The sequence below is a fragment of the Lacerta agilis genome, chromosome 6, assembly GCF_009819535.1.
Source record: "Lacerta agilis isolate rLacAgi1 chromosome 6, rLacAgi1.pri, whole genome shotgun sequence".
Classification (NCBI taxonomy): domain Eukaryota; kingdom Metazoa; phylum Chordata; class Lepidosauria; order Squamata; family Lacertidae; genus Lacerta; species Lacerta agilis.
In genome coordinates, this window is record NC_046317.1 from 37,588,542 (window position 1) to 37,611,021 (window position 22,480).

The 22,480-nt window shown below is 39.7% G+C and overlaps 1 protein-coding gene across 12 annotated transcripts in view; it reads left to right on the top strand.

Moving 5' to 3' along the window:
- The window catches only part of DAB1 (DAB adaptor protein 1), a 561,275-nt gene that overhangs the window by 474,387 nt on the left and 64,408 nt on the right, over nt 1-22,480 (top strand). For all 12 annotated transcript variants that reach the window (XM_033152001.1, XM_033152013.1, XM_033152007.1 and 9 more), the window contains 2 exons: nt 16,645-16,784; nt 20,886-20,984. In XM_033152001.1, coding sequence (XP_033007892.1) covers nt 16,645-16,784; nt 20,886-20,984 — 239 coding nt within the window. The remainder of the gene's footprint in view (nt 1-16,644; nt 16,785-20,885; nt 20,985-22,480) is intronic.

The window sequence follows — 22,480 nt, forward strand, 5'->3', positions numbered from 1 at the left end:
ATGTCCGACTGTTCGTGACCCCATGGACCAGAGCATGCCATGCACTCCTGTCTTCCACTGAGGCACTCCTGTCTTCCCACTGTAATAGCATTTGGCTAATAACCTCAAAGTCACAAACTTGCCTCCCTTTTATGGAGAACAGATAGCCCCACAGATGGGCTCTAAGGTGGAATCAACATACATATAAGAACTGTTCTGAAAATGTTTTTTTTAAGTGTTTTTAAAAATACATTGAATTTTTCATAAGACTGACCATCGCCATCTAGTGTCTTATTGTATACTGCACCTAAAACACACTTAAAATGTTATATTTGCAGCTGTATAGCTGAGTCTTAATTGCCAGGCTGTTGCCACCCAGAAAAGACCAGCTGCACAAAGAGGCAAACTCTGCTGGTGTTTTAAATTCTTTTTTTATTATTCCCCTGCATTACTATTTTGGGATTTTCCCATGAATAACAAAGGTCATAAGTGAAAGTGTTCTGAGGATTTCTATGCATGTTTCTTCAGTAAGCAAACACTAATCATATAGGTTATGATATTATTTAGTATGGAATTCCTTGAAATAGCACTAAATGAATAACAATAGTTGAGCTGGGAGGCAACCTTGGGACTGACATTTGTTGTCTTTTTGCGTATTTTATTTTAGTCTGATTTCGTTGTATTTCTTTGACATGTCTAATTGTATCCCGTGCTAAGACTCAGAACAGATTAAACACAAAGCATAAAGTATCTATTAAGATGTGGTGCAAACATAACATCTGCGCACCCATTCTTTGTTGTGATCTTCCAAATGATGCACATGTTTTTATTTTATTTTATTTATTTATTATTTTATTCCATTTATGAATTGCTTCTCCTAAAATACCTCAAAAATATTTTATAGAGAAAACTCAACAATTTAAAAACAATCCCATATGTAAAACCAATTAAAACCATGTCACACATAAAACCCATTTCGAAATCCAGTACAGTTAAAGATTGCCACTCAAAAGGCTTGCTGAGAAAAGAAAGATTTAAGCAGCCACCAAAAAGGCTATAGAGGAGGTGCCTGTCTGATAGGTGATTTGAGCTGAATTTATATGTATAGTTGATTTTCTATCTTCCAAAAGGTGGCTACATTTAGATCAGTTTCTAAGGATTGATGTGTGTATTATGATACTCACCAAGAAGCTACTGGAAGATACTTCTTTCTAGACTCCACATGGCTGCAGTAACATATTTAACATACTTACGTATGTAGGATAGTTTAGATATAGCACCAAACCATGGTTTGATACTATGTGAATACGTCTTATAACAATATACTCCCTCTTGTCTCCTGCAGTTTCTTTCCTTAGTTCTAGACTCCTGGTAAATCATAATTGCTTGTTTCCCCACCCCTACCTCCTGAACAATGTTCTCCTAGTGGTAAGCCAAAATCAGAAACCAATATGGCTTACTGTGAATGAGCAGAGTGCTGGATCTGTATCTTGTTCAGATCCCATCCACTCTGCTCCACCCTTTGCTGAACTAGGACATGTGGGCCAGTGCTCATGGTGTACTTCAAAGAAAACCATGAGAGGAACCCAAGATTTAATCTTGGCTTCCCCTTGTGGTTTGCTTGGATGGAAACTAATCATGAGCACTGGTTCACACATAACACTAAGTCAGTGCTGTGGTTTGTTTCCTCCTGGTTTAGCTAAGGAAGGAGCATTATGGGCATGATTTGAGCAGAATGCCCCATCATGCTGCTCAGTCACAATAAACTATAGTTTGCTTTAGACTATGGACTCAGCTAGACTGGTAAAGAAAAAGCGTTTTATATGTGTTGTATATGCGATATAACACTGTGACACCAGATGGCGCTGTGGAGTCCCGTCTTTCCATATTGGATTTCCCTGTTTGAGTTTGCAGTGCGTTTAACTGAATCGCTTCTTTGACGTGTCTAGATCCAGCCTATGGTTTACTGTGATGTGTGAATCAGACTTGATTTAGGTCCCAGTTTGATTTTGTCATCATATAATATTAATGTGCTTCTTGTTCCTTCTTCCAACCTTCATTCTCCGCTTCATTTTCTGCTGGTTTTCCATACTAGTTTGGGTTGTTTGTAAGGGGACCTGATTTCTTTGACTATTTTTATATAGTGCTTAGTACCATATTTTGTACTGCAGAAATAAAGAAAGGACCTCACATTCTAATCTGAGATGCAGTTGGTAATGCTGATTCCCAGAGTCCCAAATTATGTTTATTCTTCTGAATTAGAGACGCTGCATTTTATGCTTGCTAGCGTGAGCATTCATATATAGTTGACTTCTTAAATAATCAGTTGTCCCCATACATTATTTATTCCTCGATTCCTAAATATATTCCCATGATATCTACCTGGGTTCCTTGATCTACCAATGCTCTCGGTTTCTGTATCTCAAGTCTCTACAACAACCAAGTTATTCTGCTATTGAATAATTCTAAGTTTTCTTTTAAAGTCCTCTCCTCAAAGATGCCTTTCAGTTTGTAGAATGTAATGCATCTTAGGATTTCCCTTCCTTGTAGCCTGAATGTTTGCTGATATAACTTTAAAAACAAAGCAACAAAATCAAAATAATTATAGTGCTGCATTAAGAAAGGGGTGCACGAGACTCCTGTCTTGGCCTTGGGAATGCTGTATGGTGTATGGATGTTTTTCTTCTTGTTAATGTTCTGTCCAAGGGAGAGTGCCGGCAGTAATTTTATATATTTTTTGTGCTTTGTTTTGTTTAACTGTCTCCTGCTGCCATTTTGACAATAGGAATGACAGTAGGGAGCAAAAATGAAAGGAACCAATTGAAAGAAGCACTTTGCCACTGTTGTAATTTTGAAATTGACAGCATTTTTTTTAGTCCAAAGTCTCATGGAAAATGTAACTTTGCTCTTGGCCTCCTATTGCTTCCCTAGCAGGGAAAGACATTTTGTGATGTTGAGGAGGCAGTGGGAGGCCAAATGAAAATAATTTCTTCTTCAAAAACGTTGGATTGCAAAAGGAAAGCAGTGATTTTGCTTGCCTCTGGGACAAGTTTTCTGCTTCCCCGTTGGCAATAAAAAGTTGGTACATAATTTTAAGGCCTTTGTTGGGGATCAATTTTATTAACTGAATTCATTTCCCCTCTTAAATACTACTGGTTCCATACGGTCTTTGATCATGCAAACTATTATTATAATAATATTATGACTATTCACATCTTGCTGTTTGTTGTGGGTGGGTGGGTGGTAGAATACTACTGAATTCACTGACAGAGTATAAACATTCAATTTATTTTGACTTATTTTAATCTAACCATTCCATTTGCTGCTCGCCTGGGACAAATAGTGACTTTCCTTGGTTGAGATCTACCTAAGTCGCTTCAAGCTGTGAACACAACTAGTGTCATGTTGCAGTGTGTTTAGCAGAGCCAGAGTATGGAGGCTCAGCATGCTTATTCAAGCAATAGCAAACCAGTAATACTAAAACAGGGAGAATGATAAAATGCATACAGGGTGTGTGTGTGGTGTGTGTGTGTGAGAGAGAGAGGGGGGGGGTTCTTTCTCAGTATTCTACTGCCCTTGCTAGAATCTTTGCAAAACACAAAAGACATTGTGTTTGCCTCATCAGCTGCCAAAGCTCCTGTCTCTTCCCTTCGTAATGTCTTGTTGTGCCCTTAGGCAGGCTCATGGAATCCCTGAGGCAGACCCCTTCTGACCCTCATCTGTATAGGCCTTCTCTGTTTTCGTGTCACTGAATGATTTCCCCAAAGACTGAGACACAACAAGGTCTCATTTAAAATCAGTAAGACACCTGAGTTCACGATCAAGGCGGAAACTCCCCTTGAACAATGCTTAAGCAACTTATTTTTATTTACATAAAAATGTATAGACCACTTCTTCATAAAACTATACAAGTAGTGAGCAAAATATACAAATAATAATAATAATAATAATAATAATAATAATTTTATTTATACCCCGCCCTTCCCAGCCAGAGAACTGGGCTCAGGGCGGCTAACATCAATTAAAATCACAACAAAAAACATAAAAACGATCAATTTAAAATAACAGATTAAAATACAAATTTAAAATTCAATTAAAACTGCAGGTCTCAATTTCAAAATAACCCACCAATAAAAGATGAAGCATAAATATTAAACAGAAACCAACCCAAAGGCCAGGTGGAACAGCTCCGTCTTGCAGGCCCTGCGGAAAGATGCCAAATCCCGCAGGGCCCTGGTCTCCCGTGATAGGCTGTTCCACCAAGTCGGGGCCAATATTGAGAAGGCCCTGGCCCTAGTTGAGGCCAACCTAACGTCTTTGTTGCTCGGGACCTCCAAAAGATTATCACTTGAGGACCTTAAGGTCCTACATGGGACATACCAGGAGAGGCGGTCCCTTAAATACGAGGGTCCCAAACCGCATAGGGCTTTAAAGGTCAAAACCAGCACCTTAAACCTGATCCTGTACTCCACCGGGAGCCAGTGCAGCTGGTAAAGCACTGGATGAATGTGGTCCCGCGGCAAAGACCCGGTAAGGAGCCTCGCCGCGGCATTCTGCACCCGCTGGAGTTTCTGGGTCGGCTTTAGGGGCAGCCCCGCGTAGAGCGAGTTACAATAGTCAAGTCTGGAGGTGACCGTCGCATGGATCACTGTGGCCAGATCAGGGCGAGAGAGGTAGGGGGCCAACTGCTTAATACGGCGGAGATGGAAAAATGCCACCTTTGCTGTGATTGCAACCTTGCAATACAGTGGCACCTTGGTTTACGAACAGCCCTGTTAATGAACTATTCAGTTTACGAACTCCTCAAAGTCGGAAGTAGTGTTCTGGTTTGCGAACTTCACCTCGGTCTACAAACGAAAGGGCACCAGAGGTGGGAGGCCTCATTAGGGAAAGTGCGCCTCGGTTTAAGAACAGATTTGGTTTAAGAACAAACTTCAGGAATGGATTAAGTTCGTAAACCGAGGTACCGCTGGATAGAACAAGTTATGAAGTGAAAATGCGCTCTTAGAAAATGCTTTCACATGAAGTTTTGCATCTTTGGGAACAATCAAATTGTTTTAAAATTGAATTAGAAGTTCTGGTTTGAATTTCCCCAGCGTTTTCTCCCCTGGAGGGTCAGGGGCAATAAAGAACTTCTCCAAACTTACCTTGTTTCTTTTTCTTTCTTTTTTACTGCCTTCCCATTTTTCATGGTCCTGATAGCAATGGTGCTCCCTGGAAGCCTTTATTTGGTGGCAGCTGTCATTTCTTCTCAGATAGTGGAATGAAAGAACTGTCCTCACTCTAATGTGTTTCATCATGAAACTGTGCTCCATAGTTGGAGTGAGGGCCATTTCCTGTGTTCAGTCTATTGAATCCTGAGAAGTTAAAATGGTAGTTGCCCAAACCTTGGGCAGCATCACCTCCAACTGCAAGCCTTCCTCCTCTGGGATTTCCCTTGGGGGTTCCCTGGCTGGTGTCTCCCACCACTCCTCGTCTTCCAGCCATTCCCTGACAGCTCACCACTGATTCTTGCCCCTTTTATGCCTCTAGAAAATAGCTGAAATGAATCCCCCGTTTGCACCCTGAATATGTAGGGAGCTAAATTTTGGGGAGTTTCAGCTCAGCCCTAGATTGTTCCATTGTCCAATCATTCTTACAACTGCCCTCAACATTTAACCAGAATTGGCCAATTTACAGTGTAATCTCAACCATGCTTACTCAGAAATAATTCTTATTGAATTCAATGGGGCTTACTCCCAAGTAAGTACCATTAGGATATATTATTCAAAATTCCATGTTGTTTTCCTTTTGAACCAAAAACCGTTTCAGGAAGTTCACCAACTAAAAGGATAGGCAGGGTGGGACTGCTTAACTATATCCTTTGAAGTCTGGTAATCATTTTCCACATGCTGCTTTTTACCTGCATGTTGGAAATCAACTTGGTGAGCAGCTTGGTGGGTGCCATTTTGAGCACACATCCTCCAGTCACAATCCAGCTGTTGAGGTCAGCTTTTGCTGCTGCTTTTCATTGAAAGACAATGGTGGGAAATACCATTCTGTATGTCACATCTAGTTTGTCCCTATATCTGAGCCAAGGTCCATCAGGACTTAGCACTGAACCTGTTTTCTTTTCAATTATGTGACTTAGTCCTTGAAAATGTGAAGCAGTAATAAAGAACAGCTCGTCTCTAAATATGTAAAGATTTTATTTCTCTCATGACTCATTAACCCACAGTCTGTTCAAGCTCTAGCAATGGGATATTTAGAGGTTTAGAGTCAGACTTTTCACAACTGTTTAGAAATCAACCATCATATTCAGCTTACAGCAACTTAAATTGATTTCCTCTTTTCATTTTCTCCATTGCAATGATGAACAGTTGATGTTCGTCAAATTTTGCTTGTGCTATCTTCTCAAACTCCTCTTGTCCTCATGAGCAAGTTCAAACATGTGCAGGATTAGACGGACTTCCTGTTGAGCGCGGAGCCACCATCAGACGCAGGTTTTGCTCAGCTGAGCAAACCTGAGTGCGGCAGGGACGGGGGTGTCTTCTACAGCGCAGAAGACCCCCAAGGAACCCCAAATCGAGAGTTTTAGGGGCATGGCCGTCCAGCGGGTGCCAGAAGGGAGCTCCTCCCTCCCCGGTAAGGCTCTGTTTGGAGCCCCCGAGAGCGAGGGAGTGGAGCCCCGGCGCATCGGACATACCGCTTTCCCTGCCTGCGTGAAGCTGCGGTACTGAGGGGCTACAGCGTTTCAATTCTTCCAAATAAAGAAAAAATGGACAAATCTGAAGATAAGACCATGAGTAATTTGATCTGAATTGGGTTCGGAGGGGATTCTAAAAACGGAAGTCAGTCCCTCTCCGCTGAAGATTAAGAGACAGTGCGACTTTGTAGCTGAAGCTATTCTCAATGTGATTGAAACAAAGAAGCCTTCTGTATGGGTGTATTTACTTTTAAAAGTGGATTGGACATGGATCGAGGTGGAAAATTTATTTTCCGGGGGTCCAGATGACGTGGACATTAACAACATAATTAAAATGGCGTACTAATGCAGCAAGGATCTATGCAGTAAGAAATATATTGTTGTGACTAGCAAGCTGAAACCCGACCTTGAGATGACAAAGGGAAAACGGTCCTCGCAGTTTGTAAAACAAGCCTTGGAACTTTTGCAGCAAGTAGCCGTGGGAATCAACAGCATTGGGCAATTGGCAGAAGGACTGATGTCAACTTCACAAAACAAAGAATTAGAGACAGAGTAACCTGGAGGACTTTATACCAGAACAAAAGGAAAAGGAAGAAGGGAGTCTTGACAATGATGAAAAGGAGGAATTGCAACAGGACACATCAAATGGAGTTTTTATACAAGAAGATTGTGACAATGTTAAAGACTGGATCCAGGAGGATGATAATCAAGTGAACTTACATAGGCTGCTGCCATTGGATTGCAAGAAGGCTACAGGGCTGCGACTAGGTGGACAGTTACAGGACTTTGCTATTTTTGACTCTTGGGGCGGGTTTTTTCGAAAGGGAGGGTGTAGGGTAAAATATTGGAATTTAAAATGATATTTTGTTTCATTATGGTTATGACAATTGGATATGGACACTGCGATAACGGATAACGTTTTGAAAGACAAAATTCTGGGACCACAAGGGAGGGAGGAGTAAGGTAAGGCAAAGGGATTTGGGAATATGAGTAAGATGGAAAATTTTGGTTAAGAGAATGAGAAAATACAGAAGTATTATGAGGCGGAAGTAGAGAAATGTTAAAAAGAAAAAAAATGATGAGTGGATTTTAAATTAGATTTAAAGATTAAAGAAAACTGGAATTATGAGATAATTTGGAAATCAGTAAGGGGGGGAATGAGGAGGTCACTTTAGGAAGTAAGGATGGGAATTTAATTAACTGACCTAGGAAGAGGGTCAGCTTTATGCTATGATTCGGAAATATGAGGTTAAATGTGAAATGACTTTTGTTACCTCTGTGAGAGGGGGGTTTTCCATTTGTTGCTCCCTTCGATGGGAGAGGTGGGAGAATGGAGAGTTTAACCATGTATTGTATTGTTTTTGGTTTATTAATTGGAAAATCCTATAAATTCTTAATAAAAAACAAACAAACAAATATGTGCAGGATTGAGCCCATCAAACACAGTAGTATTTACCACTCAGGAAGCTTGCATAGCAGCAAGCTGCATGTTCTTAAATTTTCTACATAAGTGGGCTCCAAAGCTAGACTTATATCTGCACTGCAAATGCTTGTCTATACCACAGGCACTCTAATGAAATCTCCACTTTAATATTAACAAACATTTATAGGAAAAAGCAGCATTGAAACATAATTGCTCCCGGCTGTTATGGTGTTTCTAGAAATAATAATATAACTTTATCTTGAAAGTCCTAAATTCAAAATTAAAATTCATCAGTCGGCTCTTTAGAACTAGAGTGTGAAATTGATCATCTTTCTTTTCTTCCATTACCCTGAAAAACATGTACTCAGTCATTGTCTCCTGCAGAAGACTTCCACTAAACAATCTCACTGAAATTTATCTAAAAGTTTAATCAAATGTAATTTATATAGAGGTCATCACAGTAATTTTGCCCTCTTGTCTCAGTCACAAATTCCGCTTTGTGCTATTAAGAAATAATTCAATCTGCCATTAGTTTAACTCACAAAAATGATGAAATGCACACCTCAGATATCTACTGTTATTTGCTGAGGCTTGGGTGGAGAGGGAAACCCTTAAAACCAAACAAAACAATGAAAAGAACGGAAAAAGCACACCTTGATATACACAATTGACTTCCATTTCAAAGTCATGTCTAATATTGTGGGAGGGATGGTATAAAATGGCAGATTGCAAATAAACACAGAAAATAGCCCTTTATTATACCCTTGGTGCTAGGAATTGAGATGTACAGAGGCATTTGAATATAGTAATGCTATTCAAGTACTAATCATGCAAAGTGCTGTAAAAAGCTCTCAACTGGAGTTTACCATGAATGACAATGCTAAACAAAATGAAAGCACTGCTGGGATGATAATCTAAATAACGTGATGGTGTAGTTAAGGTATCACTGTATTTCCACATACAATTATGGGTAATTTTTTGAAATGCAACTCTAATGGAAATTCACCTAAGCTCTGGAATAATCTTCATAAGTTTAGTCCTATTAGGTACAAAATTCTCATCCTCTTGAAACCAGTGGGAGTTTAGCAGCATTTTAAAAAAAAATGGGGGCAGTGTCAGTTGCAGTGTTCGCTTCCAAACAAACAAGCAAATAAAAATGTTCCACAAAAATATAAACACACACAAACACATGTGCATGCTACTATCTCAATAGGAATGAATTTCCCACCATTCTCTTAGTAAGTAGGTGTTAGGAGAACTCTGCTGGGAGGAGCAGGTTGATCTTTGTTGACACCTGGAGACAGGAAGGGATGCTGTGAGTTCATCTTGAATTTGAAGCAGGTGTCAAGCACCTTCTAAAAGGAGTGGATAGGCTATGTTCCTGGGCAAGCCCCAAGGGAAGGAGCCTTTGAAGAAGCCAGCTAGGATGGCGGAAAGGCTTAAATCAATGTATGAAAATGTCCACAGCACTTAAGTTAATGACAGACCTGTTTAATTTTAGCATGTGGCTTTTTGACACTATAGCATGTGATTATTCTTTTTAATAACCCTTGGGTAATTATCTGTGGTGGTGAGGTGGTAGCAATGGGAAGGGCCACAAGCTCAGTAGTAGTGCATGAAGAAGGTCCCAGAAAATTTTGCATGCCGTACATTTAGAACACACCCTCCCCCCCACCCCACCCCACCCCAGAAAAAAAATGCTTGGAACTGTGGTTCGTTAAGGGTGCTGGGAATTGTAGCTAGGTGAGGGATAAACTATACTTCCCTGTGTTATTTTTAGGGTGTGTGTGCTTGAATATGCTTTTAAATCTATGCTGTGTATGGAGCCTCACTAATTTATGACCTTGGAGGCTGACAAGGAAAGAAAGCTAGACATATGTTTGTTAAAACTGCTTTAGGTATGAGGCTGACTTTAGGGGAAGTGGGTTGGACTATATGCAATGGCAGGGGAGCTTCTGAGCTTACAGGTTCTGGCCTCCGGGACAGAGTTATTTTATATAACTTTCTTGATTTGAATAATTGGTGACTACTATTCTCTCAAAATTTCCAGGACTTCTGAATGGTATCTGGCCTACCTTTTGACAGATTATTAACTGAGATTGTGGCTAGATTTCTGCTTGCAAAAATCTGACCACTAATTAAACACATCAAAATTATAATCTGATTATGTTATTTACTTCCCCCCTTTTAATAAAACTTACTCTTAGTGTCTACATTATGTGTTGTACAGCTTATTTTAGACATATTTTATATATTCCTGACATCTTATATCATATACAGTATGTAGTACAGCCTATTTTAATGTATTTGGTACATGTATTTTGCATGCATGGTTCTTGGTTTTAATTTGTTGGGTCTATGACCACATAATAAAGAGGTAGATTTGAATAAAATTCTGTTGCATGGTGTGGGGAGGAAGAAAGAGATTTCTAAGCATTCCCCATTAGATAAAAGTTGGGGGAATCAAATGCAAGTCCTTTCCTGATTGAGAGTTAATCTTTCCCTACGGTGTTGTAGCACCTAGAGGTCATTCTTGACTGCAGTGTTTTGTATTCTCACCATGCCTGCGCTATAAAAATGCTAATTGCCTCCACGAAAACATAGAGTGTTTACAGTGTGACTGTGTGTGCTACTGGATCAGATCCCTTTGAGGTGTGAAAAACATTATCTCAAGTTTATAATCTGAATGTATGACAGATAGTGTGTGGGCAGTTTATTAGTGCAAAAGACAGGGCAGTGTCATACTATAGAGCCTTCTGCTTAAGGCATGCTATTGTCTTTGCTGATAATATCGTTATACATTAAAAGTTTAAAAACCAGATAATTCACACTATGCCCAGAGGGGCATTTCGATTTAAATAAAAGAATATAATCATTTACTCTAGGTTATGGGATGCTGCTAAGAAATGTTTTGCCCTTCTTAAAAAAAGAAAGAAAAAGAAACAACAAGATTGGAAGTCTGATCTTTTTTTAATTTCGAGCTATTCTGTTTACCCTGAGTCTCATCCAGGACAAGGCTTCTTTGCTTCCTGTGCTAAAAGGACAGTGGTCAATTGAGAAGCCTGTTATGCTTTTCAAAGTCCCTTATGAGTAGAGCTGTAACAGGCATTAACTCAACAGTTCTGCAATGAGCTCTCCCTGGTTTGAAGCCCTAGGCTCCCTGATCCACAGAACCCCCATTCTCCATAGCTTGTGTCCGCGGAACTTGGTCTCAGCCTCAGGTGTTTCCCCCCCCCCACTTGATACTTCTTTCATTCAACACCATTCCTCTAATACTCATAGTCTGTCAGCACCCCCAGGAAGATTCGAGACAAGAAAGATGGGTGACTGGTTTATTAAACTATAACAACTATAGGATCTGCAATCAGAATAATTCAACCTAATTAACAAAAATCAATGAAGTGTGGGAAGTGAGGTGTAGTGATGGCAGGGTTTCAGCTCCCATCTCCTGAGCCAGCTGCCAGACACATGCTGTGATCACAACAGCAGGGCCTGAGAAAACTCTTTCCCCCTCACTGCGTACTTCTTTGGTATATGAACCTGACATTGATACCATGGCCCTGTTGGCCAATATTCACCCCAGTGCACCTAACGGGCTCACTCTGACTCTGATAGCAAATGCAATCCTCCCCCCCTCCATACAGGGACAGAACAGAATTTGTAATCTATCTGTCTGGAAGCTATGCCCATCTATTATGAATGCCCTGCTTCCTAATCTTGAATACATGTTAGCTACAGGTTGCTTAGTGAAAAAGAAACTCTGAATGCTCAGATGTGCTTCCTTTTATTGTTCCTTTCCATATTCCATGACTCAGCCCTGGTGTGGAAGACAGTTCCCAGGCCTGAGTCCTGTTGAATACTAGCATACATTAAAAGCTCTGGAAAGGTTTATGGACCGTTACCTGAATGCAAGGTGAGGCTTTCACATAAGAATATGATATAAATCAGTGATTTATAACACATCTTTCATGATCACTTCTGGTGATCTGTTGGTGAGAATAAGTAGCCTCAAAACTATTCAGACCCCAACTTTAATTTCCAAAATAGGTTCTATGGTCTTAGTTCAGTTTTTATTGTTTTGTGTAAATGCCATTGTTTCATTTTGTGTATGGGAGGGTGGGAAGTTTTTGCTAGCTTTCTGAGCTATGTAAAACATCCAGTGGTAACAGGACTGTCTTTGCTTGAATTGCAAATTCAAAAATGCATGGAAGAGCTCTGAAGATTTATCGGTTGACTGAAAAGGATAAAGACAACCAGGTGCGATGTTCTAATTCGACAGCAAGCAACATCACTGCTAGTCACAGAAGAGGAATGTTTCCATATGGCACATGCATGTCTTAGAGGAGAACAGTACTTACACAAATTAAATGCTAGTGGCAAGACCCCTTAAAATGCTTCAGATACAAGGTCCTTGCAAACACCTGTACAATTACACGTTTTAATTAGCTAGGCTTAAGTATGCCATTGTATGAGAACAGTGTGCAATATCTGCTGAGTCAATTATAACAGCATCAGTACCAGTATATACCTGTGTTTCCCAACCTTGGGTCTCTAGCTGTTTTTGGACTACAACTCCCATCATCTCTAGCTAGCAAGACCAGTGGTCAGGGATGATGGGAGTTGTAGTTCAAAAAACATCTGGAGACCCACGGTTGGGAAACAGGTATAGACACCTGGATTCAGAAAGAAGCACGTTGCTGTGATTGAGTTCTGGTAACATACATACGTTACATGGATAAGTAGTAATTTGCGATCTGAAAGGTATTTCACTTTCCTCTGAAAACTTTCAAAGATATGCCTCATTCAGTAAAATACTTCCGGATGTAAACAGCCACAAGGGTAAATTACCTATATGAGTAAGAGAACAGTGAAGAGGAAAGAAGGGATATGTAGAAGCAAGAAAAGAATATACATCACAGGGCAGAAAAGCTGAATAAGGCTGGATGCATCTTTAGGGAATAGAAAGCTGGTCAATTAATTCTGCTGTGGGCTTTCCATGCAGCTTTCCAGATTTGTTGTTCAGCTTAATGATGCTTCCACTCTTTCACCATCCCATGCAGTATTACAGTATATTATAATTCAGAAATGTATTATTTATGCTGCTTTAAATCACACTCGGGGATCTTGTTCAATATGTTCCCTTTAAATGCTGTCACGTGTAATGAGAATATGCCTTGGCAAGGGGCCTCTTCAAATGTTACTATTTCCATACATCCCTGTGTGTGATAAAGAATGCTTACAGGTCTCAGACTCAAAACAATGACATAAAGCCTTTCACAGGAAAGATCCTGTGAATATGACCCTGCAACACAGAATCTGCTTTTTTAAATGTGAAAATGTAGAGGTGTGCAAATCCAAAAAAGAAGAAGTCATAATTCCATTGTGGAGGTGAGAATAGTATCTGAACAGAACTACATTTAACATCACCTTAAATTTAGAATGGGAACCCCCCAAATACGTCCCCCCCTACAGACACTGCTACTTTTATTTCATTTATGCTTTCCTGCTTCCACTTTATATTTCTAAGGATGTCCATGCAAAGCTGGTGGAAAGGGCTTGTATAAAAAGCTAAAAATGGACTATGCATAATCAAAATTATACTTACATTGAACCACAGAAATGCTTATTTTAATCAGTTGACTAATGGGTTAAAATCAAAGCAAATGATTAACTAAACAGATGGCAGCCCTTATATCTGTATTCACTCTTTTCAAGGATGTTTTAATCCATTTGTTTGGTTTTAGCATTCATTTATTCTATTTTTGTCTACTTTATAAATATGTGCCACCTCCGCAGTTTACTGATCAGCCTTTGAATTGTATCAAAGCACTTTATTTCTCATTATATATATTTTTAAAATAAATGCTGAATATGCACAAACAATATAGGAAATTCATGTAAGTTCATAGAACTGAACATCACCAGGTTGTTGGTATGGGAAGTCTAGGCTCTGCCTGGTTCAGAGGTAGACAGCATCATGCCTTCCAGATGTGGTCTACAGCTCTCATGGACAGTGGGCAAGAGACTATGAAAGGTGGAGTGTGTTGTGATGACCACCCAAGTGACTAGATAATTGGAAGCCAGCTAGAATTTAAGTGTTCCAACAGTGAGTGAGGAGTAACTGTTGTGCCACATCACTTAAGCACACAGAAGAAAGGACTGTGGCAGAGCCTATCTTGTTAGATATAATGAAGATTGTTGACAAAAAGAGTTTGCAAATTAGATTTTATTTACTACAAAACAAAATAACTGAGACAAGAATGTTTACACACATGAACGGCATGTAGAATAGCCTGATGGTGATGTTAAGCATTGTTGTGCATCCAGATGTGATTCCCCCCCTCAGAGCTTAGTGACACAAATGTTACTTTATTGCTCTTAGCACTCAGTAGTAACATCTGCCTCAGCATTTCCCTCCAGCATAATTTAAAAATTACTTACAGTTTCTTACTCATCATCCATGTGCCATTAGTCTTTTATAAAATGTTGTTTAAGAGCATGAGGACACAACCATTTGATAAATACTGTCTGGAAATTCAGACGAGAACTTGGTGTAATAAGGAGATGATGTGGGTGGAAAACTGTGAGGTTTTGTTGGCATCTCACCAGTTTCCTTACATGTTTGAAACTAATCATTCAACCACAGAATTTACAAGCTGGCATCTCCCAGGAGGAGAGCATGCAGGGGTATTGGTGATTTTTATTGTTATTATTTTCAAAACCATTTGTGGGGATGGGACAGGAGGAAAAACAAATTTTGAAATTATTATAATTTTCTTAGAATGATGTGTATTGTTTTATGATGCATAATGTTTTACTTTTACTGCACTTTGCTGAAGTTGTTGCTGTAATTGGAGCTGTTGTTGTGCCCTGTCCTGGGAACCGTTTGGTTGTAGGGCAATAAACAACAACAACAAACAACAACAACAACAACAAATATGAAACTCTGGGCGGCTTACAACATATAACAAAATTGTAAAACATTAGACATTAAATATTTCCTGATACAGGGTTGCCTTCAGATGTCTTCTAAAAATAATAAATGTGATTTTCTCTTTTTTTGAAGTGGAATGTTGGAGGCTGTGGTTCTCAGAGGTTCAAAGTTGTGGGTTACTGGCAGCATTGTTAATTTGAGTTGAAGGTATCATACATGTTACTTGGTGGATTGATTGCTAGATATTGACTTGGGATATCAAAAGTTCAAATCACAGCCAAACTTGAGTGTTTCCGGATTGCTGGGGTTGGGCCAGTTCTTCTCTCTCTTTCATCCTAGCTTATCATGCAGGGCTAATTGTGAAGGCATGTGGAATAATGATTGTAAAACATGTTGTGTAGTACAAAATTTCGTAGCAGCTGCAACATTCTACATGGAAGGCAAATGATGCTCTTGCTGGCGACCTCCATTGGGGATAGTCTGAGAGCTTGTACACATTGAAGCATTTTTCAGCTGTTAATCCACATTTTCCCTATTTGAATTAAACCAGAATAATCTAATTTGAATCTGTATATGAGGAGCAACTTTCACCTTTCCGGTTTATACCATTAGTTGTTCGCTGTTGTGTTTGTTCCCGCCTTCTAATTTATTGATTCCATTATGCCAGTTACATACTGACAGGGCATGTAGACAGATATGCTGTACATACAACTTGCTGTTGTTGTTCTAAAAAACCCACCTAAGAAGTGTGTGGAAGGACATAGGCAATTGTAAATTTGCTTGTACACTTTTTTGAAATGCATATCAGGATACGTACTGAAGGACCTGCATCAGCCCTCCTCATTTCCACTGCCCTCTGGTGTGTAGGAGCCATCAACTAAGTTGTTCAAGCAGATTGCTGTTGGTCACACTTCAGTGGTGGTGGTGGTGGTTGGGAGATAACATCTGTAACATGGATTGTGGCTTTGAAACTTGACTTGACTGATATGCACTAAAATAATACTTAAATATTCAATTCATTCCAGTTAAGGAGTAGTAATGAGACGCGGGTGGTGCTGTGGTCTAAACCACAGAGCCTAGGGCTTGCCGATCAGAAGGTCGGCGGTTCGAATCCCTGCGATGGGGTGAGCTCCCGTTGTTTGGTCCCAGTTCCTGCCCACCTAGCAGTTCGAAAGTACATCAAAGTGCAAGTAGATAAATAGGTACCACTCCGGTGGGAAGGTAAACATGTTTCCGTGCGCTGCTCTGGTTCACCAGAAACGGCTTAGTCATGCTGGCCACATGACCCGGAAACTGTCTGTGGACAAACACCAGCTCCCTCGGCCTATAGAGTGAGATGAGCGCCACAACCCCAGAGTCGTCCACGACTGGACCTAACTGGTCAGGGGTACCTTTAGCTTTACCTTTAAGGAGTAGAAATGCACATTACCAACGCACGCGTGCACACGCGCGCACACACACACAGTTGCAGTCTGAATAAACATGGTTCAAAAAAGTGGACTTTGATAAAACATATATACAACAAAGCAGATTAACACATCTAACTTGCCTGTAGACTTTTAGCTTTTTTTACTGCTTTCATAAAATTGCATGCATTTCAAAACTGCACCTCTCTCTTTTCAGGTCAGGATCGCAGCGAAGCCACTTTAATAAAAAGGTTTAAAGGTGACGGTGTTCGATACAAAGCAAAACTCATTGGGATAGACGAAGTTTCTGCGGCACGGGGCGACAAGTTATGTCAAGATTCCATGATGAAATTAAAGGTGTTGTGAAACTCCCCCACCCCACCCCCCCAAAAATGTTATTGGATCAAAGTATTATTTATTTGGACTGAGCCATTTTTGTGTGAAAAGGGGATTTGGGGAGTCAAAGAGCTACCTGAAACATCATTTCCAACAATGTTCTTGCACCGATTCACTGGTGTTTGGAGCCCTGATAGACTGCTTCATTGTCAAATTTTTAAAAGCCCTTCTTCCTATTAAAAGTCATGACATGGCCAATCAGATTTAGTCACATGGCTGTATCAATGCAAAGAAATGGAGGAAAATCTGCTTTGCTTGCCCTCATTGACATCATCACATAAGACCAAGCACATTTTAAAGGGGAAGGAAATACGTGAAGAGACTTTTGGAGGTCATTTCTTATTTTAGTCAGGGATGGGAAACCCTTAGCCTACCTAATGTTGCTGGACTGCAGTTCTCATCACCCCAGGCTGTTTGTTATGTTGGCTGGGATTGACAGGAGTTGGAGTTCCATAACATCTGGAGGGCCACGGCTTCCCCTGTTTTAGATGGTGAAGAAGCAAATGTTCCCAGTAAACCTATATGTATTCCCAACAAAACCCCTGATCTGAGAAACAACATCGTCCATGCAAATGGGGTAAGAATAAGGGACATAAACAACAAAATCATACACATAACTCAACAGAATACATAACAATTTCAAAACACACACAGAAAAAAACCACACAGACTTTTTCTGTGTGTGTTTTGAAAGTGTTATGTATTCTGTTGAGTTATGTGTATGATTTTGTTGTTTAATAAAATTAATTAAAAAAAAAGAATAAGGGACATAAAACAAAGCTGCATAAGCATGCAGTGGAATATGATGTATGTATTTATAGTTTATATGCCAACATTTACTACATACACATGACACACATCTTGTGTTTCTACAATATTTTTGTCCAATTCATTAAAAATGAGAAGTTGGAAAGGGATTTTAAGTACTTGGTAATTAAGGAAGAACCCAATTTGAAAGGCTGGCTCTTTTGTGTCTAAGCAGCATGTACGATGGCACATGCATAAGATTAAACTGTTCATAGTTTCTTTCTCATTCATTCCTTGGTTCCATCTGCCAACAAGTGGTTTGGGAGCTTCTGGCTGTTAACAAGGCTAGGCTGGCCCTTTTGTCTCCACCCCAGAGGGTCTCAATTTCCATCTCTCCTCCAAAATGTTTGATTCCTGTTAGCATAATTGAGAGACTTGCCTGTGTAATGTTGTGGGGTTACTAGAACCAAAAGAAACAGGTGGTGTCACAAATTCAGATTGCTGTTTGCTCCTGCTCTGTTGGTTTTTACCATGTACTGTGATGATATTATTTATTTCTTTTTAAATATTCATGTCCTTCTGCTGAAAATTTACCTGCGGCATATTAATTTGTTTCTACTAAAGGCAGCCTTATTTAATGGCCTACATGAAGGGCATAGAACTTGGCCACTTGCATTTGGACTCTGGGGCAAGTCACCAATTGTGTCAGATTCCTTCCATAACCTTGCATCATTTCATAGGGATGCCCTCTTGTGTCAACTGGGCTGTGACACCGTCCTTGCATCCCTGAGGCAAAGGCTTTGGGACATTTCACATAGCGACCTGCAATATCAATCTCAAGTAATTTGTGGCCTGGTAGCAGCAGGAATCCAATATGGGTATGACTTTCAGATACCCTCATATCTTAGGAACCTGTCTGTACCAACCTATCATCGTTTATTTACCAAAGCCAGACTAAATGTATTTCCATGTTCTCAGGACGTTGATTGCATGAAGAATATTTTATTGCATTGTGGGCAGTATGAGCAAGCAAGGGACCAACTGATCAAACACCTACTGGCAAATCTGCCAGGAAAATCTGAAGCCTCCCATATTAAATATCTTTTGGATGACAGATCTAAAGATATTACACTGGCCGTGGCAAAGTTTCTCTCAGAAGTTAAAAGAAACAAGGATCATCATGCTTGAGACAAAACAAAATGACTGCCCCAGTTCTTCTCTCTTTTCTGGTTGGCTGTCTTAATTGTATTTTGTTCTGAAATTTTCAATGGGTCTTTGGACCACAATAAAGATTTTAATTTAAAATTCATAGGGATGCCATGAATGTTAACTTGTGCATACAGAACAGTTCAGAAACATGAGTTGTGGTTGCATATTATTATAGGAATATTTGTGATGTCTCACGATAAATCTCCAGAAAGCAAAAATCACTGCCCCAACAAAAAATAAACTAGCATTGTCATGTTATAATAATTTGGAATGCAAAATTTCTGTACTCAGTGGGTGACAAATGAACATCATACTTCACTTGCAGTTCATTCATTTTCAGCACTGTGTTCTTGTTATAAAAAAGTGTGCCTAGACATTCTGTTGTTGCATCCATAACCTAGGTTTAAGGCACGATTTAGCTCCTAGCTTTCATATCTTGGTCTCTAACACTGATCGGAGAGTATACATTACTCTTGTTGCCTTGAGCTTAAAAATAACACAGGACTGATTGAATGTCTCGGGGTAGTTAGCACAACTGAATGGATGTGCAAACAGCCTGATTTAGGGTTGTGTGCTGGAGAGCTGCTTTCAGTTCTGGGATTAGTAATTTATAAGAAGTTCGAAAGCACGTCAAAGTGCAAGTAGATAAATAGATAAGTAGATAAATAGGTACCGCTCTGGCGGGAAGGTAAATGGTGTTTCCGTGCGCTGCTCTGGTTCACCAGAAGCGGCTTAGTCATGCTGGCCATATGACCTGGAAGCTGTATGCTGGCTACCTCAGCCAATAAAGCGAGGTGAGCGCCACAACCCCAGAGTCGTCCGTGACTGGACCTAATGGTCAGGGGTACCTTTACCTTTACTTTCTAAACTGTACTGCCCAAGATTAGAGATTGTGATGCCACATGCTTGAATGTGTCCTCAAGAGAAAAAATAAATCCATGCGTATGGAAAACTAGCATGTCTGCAAGAAAGTTGGGCTACAATCTTTCTTCCGGATAGCTTTTTTTCATATATGTTTTTGTTCATTTACACAAGGTAGCATTAAAGCATTTTATTTCCCCGTGTGTAGCCCAAAGTTATACAGTCCAATGATGTTTTTGCCACAACAAATGGTTGCAGAAGTTACTGTTCTCTGTTCAGGATTCCATCTGCTACTGCCATGTTGTTTCTCAGAGATCCCATTTTGCTACAATCCTGTTCATACTCAGCACCAGAAAACGCTATTGGAAAGAGTATTGATGATGCTATTTACACTAGCTTTAAAAATAATGAATTGGAACAGAAGAAGTTATACAGCTGCTTCTAGCAACAGTGTTATTCTATAAATGCTGGTAATAAATGCATTTCCTAATGTGGCAAAGAGAAAGACTGTGGGTGTGGTTTGTCTAAGGGGTTCTAATTAATGCATCAAAAATAAAACAGCATATTTTGGCAGTCAGAGGCCTTATTTGTTGAGGAAAAAATGGACTAGTCCTCTGGTTGTTCTACTTCTGTGATTATATAATTCTTTGTGAATCTAGTAATTAAAAAGAAAAAAGCTAATATTTGTGTAAAGGCCGGGGGGGGGGGAGAGAACTGAAATCAGAAAAGAAAAGAGGCAGAGAATATGGATACTAAGAATTTTCTATCTACTTCCCAAAATGGAAATTTCATCAGTTTCACCTACCCAGAAATAAAACATTCCTACTGTGTTCCAAGGCAGCAGAAAAAAGAAGAATGTACAGGGAAATTATCAGTACAGCAAGATTTTGATTGTGGCAAAACTACATGGTTTCAGATGAAAAATGAATCACACAGTTCATAGCAGGAGGGTGTTTTGAAAATTGATATGGAAAGTGGATCTGCATATGGAAGTCAATGTCCAACCCAGTCCTTAGTACATTTATACAGAAGTCAGTACCAATTAATTCAGTGGGCCTTACTTAATAACAAGTATAGATAAAAGAGAATATATTGCCCCAAACCAACATCTGAAACCAATGGAAAGCTGAAAGTGTTCAGTTCTTTAAGGAATACACTGACACTGCTCACTAACATCTGCAGACAATGGGCAGATACAAATGTCAAATTATTTTAAATCGGAACCATTCTGTTTTCTCCCAACAGGGAATTGTTGCTGCAACTCGTTCAAAAGGAGAACACAAGCAGAAAATATTTTTAACTATCTCATTTGGAGGAATCAAAATCTTTGATGAGAAGACAGGCGTAAGTAAAATAATGACACCAGACAACACAATTGAATCTCTTGCTACTTGTATCCTTGAAAGCTTCCTGTGGTTGGGCAGTAATTTTTGACCAGTATAAAGTCACACAAAACAGATGACATGCTTCATAAATTGCTTACTGTAGATCATGGGTAGGCAAACTAAGGCCCGGGGGCCGGATCCGGCCCAATCGCCTTCTAAATCCAGCCTGTGGACAGTCCGGAAATCAGCGTGTTTTTACCTGAGTAGAATGTGCCCTTTTATTTAAAATGCATCTCTGGGTTATTTGTGTGGCATAGGAATTCGTTCTTTCCCCCCAAAAAATATGGTCCGGCCCCCCACAAGGTCTGAGGGACAGTGGACTGGTCCCCTGCTGAAGAAGTTTGCTGACACCTGCTGTAGATCAAAGCAACAGCCTTCGATAACTAAGGTGTAGTTATTGTTTTGTTTGTTTGTTTGACACAGTAACTCAATGAAGCTACTTCTGTGTCTGATATGATTTTATCCACATACCTAGAAGTTGTTAAAACTGGGGCCAGGGGCTTTTGTGATAGAATACATAAGGTAAGACATATTAAGGTCTCATTTCTGTCCATTTCCATGTGAAAGACAAACATTTGAACTGGTATTTTCTGTCAAACTACACTTGATCTTAATTGCGGGGATGCAATTATCATGCATATTATTGTTATTCAGATTGCGGCTGCAAGGAAGCCTAAACTGTCTCTGTCATAGGTGCCAACTCCCTGAGGCCCTGGGTGTCTGAGCACCCACAAAATTCCACATGAAGAGGCTGGTCACCCACAAATTTCACTGCCAGGACCATGCATACATGGCACCCAGAGCCCAAGGCACCCATGGTCACGGGACCAAGCTGGCACTCCTGGTCTTTGTTATGGGGGGGAGGGGAGAGAGGAGGGTTTTGTGTTCATATGTAATGTGCTGAAAGTACCGTATGTACTAAAAGAGTAGTGGCTGGTTGTTGTTGTTGTTGTTGTTGTTATATTAAAATCTCATAACACAGAGGCTAAAGAATGGTTTGAAATTATCTCATAGTCAAGTCATAATATTTCCATCACTTAAACAATTTTATTTTGGATTAACAGGGGCTTAAGCCAAACATTAAAAATAAAATCAGAACACAATGAAAAACAGTTTTTATCTTAACTATAATTATCTTCACAGTGGCTTATGTCCTCTCTTGAATTTTAAAAAGGATCTCAATTAAATTTTTATATAAATTAACTATTTAGCATGATGTTAGAAATAAAACCAGACTGGTGGCAGATAGAATTAGCTTTCCTAATTAATATTATGTTATTGGATAACCAAGATCATTAAACTTACAAGTAAATAATGCAGTGTCAATTATGAAGAGTTATTGGGATAGTACTGGGTACTATATATTCAAAGTATGATGCGCTGTTTGATTGTCTAAGCTTATAACCTTATGCATGTGTTGCATTCTGCTTCCTGTAATCTACAAGTGATGCCAAG